The sequence below is a fragment of the Agelaius tricolor genome, unplaced genomic scaffold (genome assembly GCF_023055355.1).
Source record: "Agelaius tricolor isolate 1412-34295 unplaced genomic scaffold, bAgeTri1.0.p SCAF_16, whole genome shotgun sequence".
Classification (NCBI taxonomy): domain Eukaryota; kingdom Metazoa; phylum Chordata; class Aves; order Passeriformes; family Icteridae; genus Agelaius; species Agelaius tricolor.
Window position 1 is genome coordinate 8,726,332 of NW_027269276.1, and position 8,711 is coordinate 8,735,042.

General features: G+C 38.3%; 1 protein-coding gene across 2 annotated transcripts; it reads left to right on the forward strand.

Annotated features, from left to right (window-relative positions):
* Positions 1 to 344: 344 nt before the first annotated feature.
* On the forward strand, positions 345 to 7,423 carry CFAP161 (cilia and flagella associated protein 161). 2 transcript variants are annotated; one of them, XM_071441384.1, is made up of 7 exons: positions 345 to 501; positions 613 to 702; positions 869 to 1,104; positions 1,694 to 1,778; positions 2,634 to 2,792; positions 3,457 to 3,530; positions 4,444 to 7,423. In XM_071441384.1, the coding sequence occupies exons 1-7, from the start codon at positions 439 to 441 to the stop codon at positions 4,619 to 4,621; spliced, it is 885 nt and encodes a 294-aa protein (XP_071297485.1). In that variant the 5' UTR covers positions 345 to 438; the 3' UTR covers positions 4,622 to 7,423. The 2 variants fall into 2 exon arrangements, with proteins under 2 accessions (XP_071297485.1, XP_071297486.1); XM_071441385.1 differs by lacking the exon at positions 2,634 to 2,792.
* Positions 7,424 to 8,711: the final 1,288 nt, after the last annotated feature.

Sequence of the window (8,711 nt, forward strand, 5' to 3'; positions counted from 1 at the left end):
AGCCTCAAGCTGCCCTGCTCGAGCTCACACTGGGAACCGCTGCACCGAAAGGACTGGCCAGCACTGGAACGAGCTGCCAGGGCAGGGCTGGAGCCACCAACCCCAGGGGTATTGAAAAGAGGCGTGCACTTGGGGACATGGCTCTGGGAGGACCTGGCAGTGTTGGATTTCAAGTGGGACAGGACGATCTAAACTCTCTCGAGCCTTGTCAAATACTCTACGACCCCACGGCCCCTCACGGCCCCGCTCCGCCCTCAGCGCTGCTCAGGCCCCGCCCCTGGCCCCGCCCCGGCCAATCGCGGCTCCGCCCTCCCGGGACTGGCCAATCGCGACCTCTCCTTTCCCAGGCTGGCCAATCGCGGCCCCTCCCTCCCGGGACTGGCCAATCGCGTCCCGGCTCGGTCGCTATGGCGACGCGGGACGCGGCCCGGCCCGGCCATGGCTTCCTACCGCCTCGGGGTCCGCATCGGGAACTGGCTGGAGGACGAGATCGCGCAGCAGGTACCGCCACCCTCGGGCACCGCCGCCTCCCCCCCGGCTCGCTAAATCCACTTTAAACCCGAGATCGTGGGTGCTGGATAACATATCTGCTCCTCTCTCCTTTGCCAACAGGACCTGCTGAGGGATTTTATCCGTAAGAGAGAGAAAGGACAACTTTTTGTACAGAGATTAGCCAGACTTAAAGAGAATATTTTCAAGAAGGTAATTTTTTGAAGAGGGTTGTGTCCACCTCCCCATGACCCCCACAGACTGGCATAACTCCTATTATTGCTCTGCATGCACTAAGAACGCTACGGAAATTATACACTAAAATACTTCTGATTAGGTTCAGATAATTCTGTAAAGTACCATGTAAATTCTAATTCAGGTAGAGCTGTCTGTATCCACTGATGGATTTGTTCACTTTGGAGACACCGTGTTGCTTGTGAACCCAGACTGCACATCCCCGGAGGAGAGGGACCCCGAGCTGCGTGGCGATGTCACTCTGGCTGTTGACATGGAAGAAGTGTCCCTGTACTCAGATGAGCCCCTGCAGATCTCACGTGGACTCAGTGCAGTCAAGAGGGTGGACCCCATAGGTCGAAATGCTTTCTGTATTGTAAGGTCTGCTACTTTATTCTGAGTTGTTTTCAATTATTAGTTTACCTTTAGGTATCTTGTTTTGAGAAATACACAATGAAGTTTGCTTAATATACAAAGGAATAGGAGTAAATTTAATTTAGTTAAGAAAGAGTCTTCAATCATGCAGTAAGCTGGATTCTATACTGCATATTACTCTGATTAATTCCAATGACCTCTAAATCAGCTTAGGTGTGAAGACAGAATCAAGTTCACTGTATCATTTGGTAAATTCTGCAGCTGTTTTTATTCCAGTTGCAGACAATGCATGTCCAAATATCACTAGTATTAATATTCACTCTCCTGCAAGCAGAAATGTGTCATTGCTTTTGCTCTCCATGAAGTGGACATGGTTCTGTTCTAAAAAACGCAGCATATTCTCTCTCTCAAATGTATAGAACAAAAGAACAGGGTCCTGCTCAATAGTCAAAGGCTCTGCCTATTTTAAAAGCTAAACAATACAAAATTTTGTCACAAAGCAACATCTAACTGTAGACCAAAACAGATAAAACCCCTAAACAATAGTAAAACTGATATTTGAATGTACCTTTTTTCCTTTTTACAATTTTAACAGTGTTGATGGAAGTGCAGTGGGTGAACCACTTCGATACGGGCAGAACTTTCTTCTTGGGACAAAAGGAGGGGTTTCTGACAAACTGGTAAGGCACCAAAGTTACAAATGGCAGTGGTAACATAGGCTCATAATGTGCACTGAATCCCTCTCTAAGAATAGATATATAAAGCTGTACACTGGTGCAACATCTTCGTTTTACAGAACAGGCTCAGAATCATGCATAGGTCAAGATAAGAAAAGCAAGTTTATGCTACTTGCCTGAGGTCAGGTGTGCAGACCAAGGGGGCTGTTAGCCAGAAGGACTGAATAAAGGAAATCTAAAAATGAAAGAAAAAGAAATCACAATTGGATTGTGAATCATGAAAGAATTCTTCAAGGAGATTTTAGGGTTTTTTTACTTTGAACAACTCACTTAGGTGTTGGACTTGATTATCCTCGTGGGTCTCTTCCAACTCAGAATATTCTGTGAAACTCCAAAATGAGAAGATTTCCTTTCTTATGAAGATAATCCATAGTAGGAATAGAATGTCATGCACTATTCCATCATTCTGAGGAAGCAGACTTCTATTAAATGGAATCATTCTTTCCCTCTGCAAATTAAAAGCAAATAAGGCATTACACTTATGTATGCACTCAAAATAAATCACCACAACTTTGAAAAAAATTTCCTTCTCAACAATCACTTTGGTGAAATAAAAATATTTGGACTGTAAATTCAATTTTAAATTAGTATTCACAAATCTGCATATAGAATAACTACTTAATGGGTTTATCAACAGTATTGAATCTATCCAATGGGTTTTGCCTGCATAGTTTTAACTGTGAAGACTGATCTATCAGGAGCCTAGAGAAAAGTTCTTTTGTTCAAAAATATGTTTCAAAATTACATATCTTGTTTCTTTTACATTAATACTGTCTTTACTATACTTTTTTTTTACAGTTTTATCTGGCAAGTGACCACAAAACATTTAGAGATTTTGCTAAAAAATCTCGCCTTCAGAAAGTATTTCTGACAGGTGAGATTTCCTATTTGACTTTCTGGCAAGCAAAGTCCTTGGATCCACAACTGCGTCTTGAACATGAAGGATGTCCAGTTCCTGTAAGACATTAAAACTGTAGGAAATGTTATAAAAATTTAATTGAAATAGGTGGACTACTGAGAAAAAAATGTTATGTTGGTTTTATTCACATATTTATGTGAGTTATGCCAGTTCTAACCTCTACTTTTAGGAAGGGGAGAGGGAAGGAACCATCTCTTTAATTAGGGATCTGCTTATAAAAATATTTGTTTCTACTGTTCATTTTGAGGTTGACTTGTTCAGTTTTTCTCATCAGAAATTTTCAAAGCTTGACATTATAATGTTGTGAGGGTGCATTACTTAGCTGTTTTTCAGGCCTTTTGGGACAGTAAATTCCATTTCCAATATTTGGAGATGGGATTAACTAAGAGATCCTATACATTGAATGCCTAATAAAATTCTCAAGGCATCTGAATAAGTGGATGATTTTCCAAATGTTTTCAACCTTTTGTAAATACATTATTTTCCTGTACCAGATAACTGCTAGGCTTCCTGAAGTGCTGGTGTACAAGAGAGTATCACAAATACAATTCTTCCTTCACAGCCTTGAACTAAGACACATTTACATGAATAAGCTCACTAATAAACACAGTCAAAATTAACTAATTGTTAAAGACAGTCTTTATTCACAGTACTGGTTTAAAAATGTTTGTCAAGTGTCTTCCCTTGCTCTTTTTTTTCCAGGCAGAAACTAAAATTATTATTACTCATTGCTACACCAATCGCAACTTAGCTGTTCCAAGGACCTTCTGTGTGTGGTAAGGGTAACTTACAACTGGCAGGGTGTGCACAGTGATGGGCCAACAGCAAGAATTGCTGTGAGGAACAAGAGAAGTGCTTTAAGAACACACTGAGGAAATGGAAAATAATAGAAAATGCCATTCTCCTTTCCCTTATTTTACTTCTTGGCTGTAACATGTGCTGCTGGGTTGCTGCAGACAGTTGGTTCAGTCTTTGTTGTTTGGATTTTTTTTTCATTATCATATCATTCTTTTAGAGTTCTCTAGTTTATTAGTGGTTCTCCCTTTGAATATCTGGAGCAATGTCAGTTGTTTGGGTTACTTTTGGAGGAAAAAAATTATATACTAAGAAGTGTAAAGAACAAGGGAACCAAATAAAATCACAGTGCATAAAATTCTAGATGCTTATGTCCATCTGAATCAATGTCTCAACAAATCAAAGTTAATCTCTCAATTCAGTTAATATGCATGCATTAAATTAATATTGATTAGGCACTGCTAAGGAGTACACCGATGTTTCCCATTAACTTCTCAGCAAGATCTGACTGAGGATTTGTGTAAGGTTTTTGAGGATGAAAAAGGTCTGAAAGTTTGAGGCTGAAGAAGTTATTAATCCTTCTCAGTCAGAGAGAAGTGGGGATGAGGGCATAACCAGCTTTTACAAATTTAGTTGTTCTATCAGGGCCTTATTCTGCTGGGGCTAGAAAGATGGCATTTGCTTTGGATTTCAGATTCCTAAATTATTCATAGGAAACAAAGTGTGTTATTTTGTTTCTTTTAAGTGTCTGGTATCTGAAAGTGCATGGTGATATTTCTGAGTATGCCAAGAGAAAAATGAGAAAATCTCAAACAATTCCCAAGTAATGAAGATTTGCTGAATTTGTATATATGTTAATTCTCCTTGCCCATTCCATCTCTTTTGACTTTGCAGGTCTTGTTTTGGAAGAGAATTTGAAGTAATTTGTCACAATTATCTTGATGCCCGCAGAGTTGAAGAAGATAAGAATTACTGGGAGATAATTACAGGAAATCCTGGTCCTGAAGATGGTACAAGGCCTGAAAGACCCAAAGCTCTCCCAGAAGGGTATGAGAATAAATTAGCTTCATGAAAAGACAGAGGATATAAAAGCCCAAGACCACAGCCAGGAGAGGTTGATGAGACTGATTATTGTTTCTTTCTGTTTATATTTTAGTTTTAGAGATGTTTATTTTAAAAATGGAAATTAAAGTCTGCCATTAGTAATATTGCATAATCTTGTTAACTCATCAAGGTTATAATGGGCAAAAAACTCTTAAAATTTGATGAACAACATGAAAAAATTGTAAATCAGGAAAGGTTCCTTTTCCCATTTTCACATTCACTGATGGCAAAAGTTGTCAGAACTCTGGAAATCTGATTTCATTAAATTACTGCCTCTCAGAGTATACTTAACCAATTCTTCCAAAGCCAAAGCAGTGTCACAATTTTTAAAAGGGTGAGTGGACAGTTTCCAAAACACTGAAAACCAAACACACGCAAAGTTATCAAGGGATGCTTTGACATTTAAAGTTCATCTGAAAGAAAGTTGGTTGTTGAGTTTGTTCCACCCTCCTTCCAGCACAACATTGCCAATTATTAAATTACAAGTCAGTCTTTTTTTACCTAGAGTTTATCTTCTAATTCATGGATATAAATTGAGTTTTTAATGTTTTCCCATATATTTTAAACACTTTAATATCTAAAGTAATCAAGAGCTTGAGCACAGTGATACAGACTAGAGACTTAGAACAGCCTTTTCCATGCATCACCATGTTCCATTTACCTCTCATCCACAGCATTTTTCAATCATAGTAATTTCTAACAAGTTTGAGAGTAAGGTAAAATTGTCAAAGAAAATCAGGCTCCCACAAGTTTCATGATAGTAAATGCCAAAGCAGAAAACAAATATGATATGCTGTAAGTTTATCCAGTAAGAAAAAGATTGTAGTCTATGTTCCTACCTAATTAGACAATGGAATATCCACATAAAAAAAAATAAGGCCTTTGAGGGTAGAAATTTCAGCTGAAACTCACATTTCCTTGAAAACAAAATCAACCAAGTATAAAATGCAAATACCTGGAAAACAGAGGTCATTACTGCATAGATTTACCTGTCTTTCTATAGAAGCTGAAAAAGCATCACAAAGGATCTTCTACTGTATGGCATTCCATTATATCTATTTAGTTAAACATATATTTATTTCATCACCTACTGTACCACAAGAGCAGGCTCTTTCTGCACAAATAAGTGACAACCCAATTAAAATGCTACACTGATATCCATTTATAAAAGATTCCAAAGATCTTCAGTGATCATAAAGGTCAATTAAAACTTTCTAAGTTTTCCAAAACAAACCCACTAAACTTTCACAAAAGAAGGGATTGGTCCAAACATATTTTTAAGCTCTTATTCCCAAATAATCTGTTTGAAGCCCACAAGTAAGGCCTACAAAGCTTTGCCTTTATTCAATGTAAATTAAGTCAGCAGACTGCAGCATCTGGCATTTGGCATGCAGGATCTCAGAGCAGCAGGCAGATCATGCTGCTGTGGCATCCTGCTTTGCTTTGAGGGACTGTACTGCAGAGGACAGCTTTAGAATCACACTCCTTGTGTGCAAACCTTTACCTATTACAGATGGGCTGTTGCAGAGGAAATTATCTTTAGGAACTTTCACTTTTTCCTTTCGTTTTCTATGTAAGCATAATTACCGTGATTTGTGATGTTTTTCTAGAGGGTCTGTTCATAATCCAACATTCAGAGGTAAAAATATGCACATTTTCACAATGGATTGACCTAAGTCTGCTTATATTTTGTAGATATGAAAGTTTAGTAGATAAAGTTTTGTAGATATTTAATTTTAGTAAGACTTAAACTGCAGGAATGCACTGTAGTGTTTCTAATTTGGCCATTAGACTTTTACTGGTATTAGATGCAGCAATTTCAAATCTAAATCTCTTAACTCTGGGTCAAATGTAGGAAACAAGAAGAAGCCATTTCTGAAAGGAAGCTTCGTGTAAACTCATGCAGGAGTGAGGACTGTGTGGGCAGGGTGCCTGGGCTGGCTGATGTTTTGGGTAGGAGTGTTTGTGTGTGTGAGTGGAAGAAAAGCAATGCACCCTGTACAAAAACAAGCTTTGCAAAGACTTAGAGGAAAAAAAAAAGAGATAAACAGATGCAGAAATGAGTAAAAAAGCAGTTAATGTTGGAATTTGGTGCTGATTAATAGTAGCTTGGAGACTTGTGTGTTTTGATCATTGTGCTCATTTGAAAGGATTTCTTGAGCTGAAAATAAACAGAATTGAATCGATATTCCTGATTCCATTAGCAGTGTTAAACCCACAGATTTTTACATGGCTCTTATATCATATAATACATATTTATAATTCATCTAATTCACGATAACAGACACGGATTCCCAATTTTTTTTAAAGCTGGTTTTTGCACTTTTTAATATTGTCCACACGATGGCAGCACAATTTCTAAACAGCACAATTTCTAAACAGCACAATTCCTGCCGTGTCTGTAAAACAGCCTGAGATGTTAAAATCCAAACGAGTCCCTGAAACAATGCCACAGAAGGAAACCGAGTTAAAACAGACTTGAATTCTAGGCTAGGGTATGTCATTAGTGTTATATAATCTTTCTGGAAAATAAAGTTAAGCACAAAGGTAGACACATTGCCCACAATCAACTTCTTTATATTAATTAGAACATTAAGTAATTTGTAACAAAATTGTAATTAGAGGAACTTGGGAGCTTTTTCTTTCACTTTCTGTGTAAAGATATGAAACTTGGTGCGTGACAAGCAATGCATATTTTTATAAGGCTACTGTTATTGCTTTTGCAATATTTGCAATTAATTTACAGAAATTAAAATTATTCCCATTTTCATGACAGATTGACACAATTCTGCTTTGATTCTGTAGGTATTAAACTAGGAAAACAATCAAGCTGTGTAGAGTGCACTGTAGGGTTTTCTAATTTATCCATTTCGTGACAAACACAGGATTTATTATAAAGAATTATGGGATTGAATATTAGTGGAGAGTATGAACAATCCTGGTATTTCCAGTTAGAATCACAATATTTCTGGTGGATAAGGCAATGGAGACCTGAACCACACCCCAGACCTGACCACTGTGTTGCTTTTTCTTGTCCTAATACTGTGTATGATGAAATAAGGGCAGTGATGTTTCTCTCCTTTAAAATGCACTTTGTTTTTTGTAGGTGTATGTATTTAAAAACCTTTTAATACTTCTTCCAAATTCCACCCAATATGGATAGCTCCACAAAGTACATTGTGGGAAGATAAAGCTCACTTTGCCTCCATCCCAGACAGCTCAAGAGCTGTTAGGATGAAGCTGATCCTGAGCTATTAGTCCTTGCTGAGGGCCAGGGTGCATTAGTCCAAGTTTAGTGCTGTGTTACAATAGCTTTTCACAGGCCTGAGGCACAGAGAGTGCTCATATCTGCACGTTCTGCTGTGCAGTTGGGTGTTAGCAGCACAATATTGAATTAAAGAAGAGAACTCAGAGTCAGCAAAGAAAAGCTGACTGGTTAACTCACACTTAACACTGGAAAATGAAAATCCAGTTAAAATATGCCTTTTCACTTCCCTCTCTTGCACATTCTTCCCCAGCTCATATTTCACATCACATCACTTCTCTGCCATGTTGTCTAGCCCAAATGTACTGATTTACTGTGGTTATAAAGTGCTCTTCAGCACTCAGCACCAGTTCTTGGCCTCACACCTAATCACATCAGTATCTCCAGAGCTGCTTTTCTGTTCAGTGATTGTCACAAAGTATTGTTTTAGCTCAGACAGCTGATAGAGGAGGAAGCCATATGCAGGTTTAGTAACTGAATAAAACATCTGAGGGGGAAAAAAGACACAGAGAGCATTACAGTAAAATTCTACACATCAGTGGAAGAAAATATCCAAGCACTGGAAAATTTGGTGGAGTTGGCAGGTAAGAGGGTGATTTTGATAACATCTGTGCCCACTCACCCTAAATTAATATTGCATGTCTGTTGTAATTTGAGTGGGGTGGGTGTGAAATGATCTTTTAAAACCATAGCTGCTGTTTTAGAAACACTTAAGACCTTAATGTATTAGAATTAAACTGAGGCCACAAAAGAAAAAAAATACAGATGTGATATGCAAAATACTTGTGTGAAA

What these genes read in the sequence shown, in the direction of transcription:
- CFAP161 (XM_071441384.1), top strand. Translation starts at nt 439, where the DNA reads ATGGCTTCCTACCGCCTCGGGGTCCGCATCGGGAACTGGCTGGAGGAC. An exon ending in AATGCTTTCTGTATTGTAAG is followed by an intron (nt 1,105 to 1,693) that starts GTCTGCTACTTT and finishes CAATTTTAACAG; the next exon opens with TGTTGATGGAAGTGCAGTGG. An exon ending in CCAAGGACCTTCTGTGTGTG is followed by an intron (nt 3,531 to 4,443) that starts GTAAGGGTAACT and finishes TTGACTTTGCAG; the next exon opens with GTCTTGTTTTGGAAGAGAAT.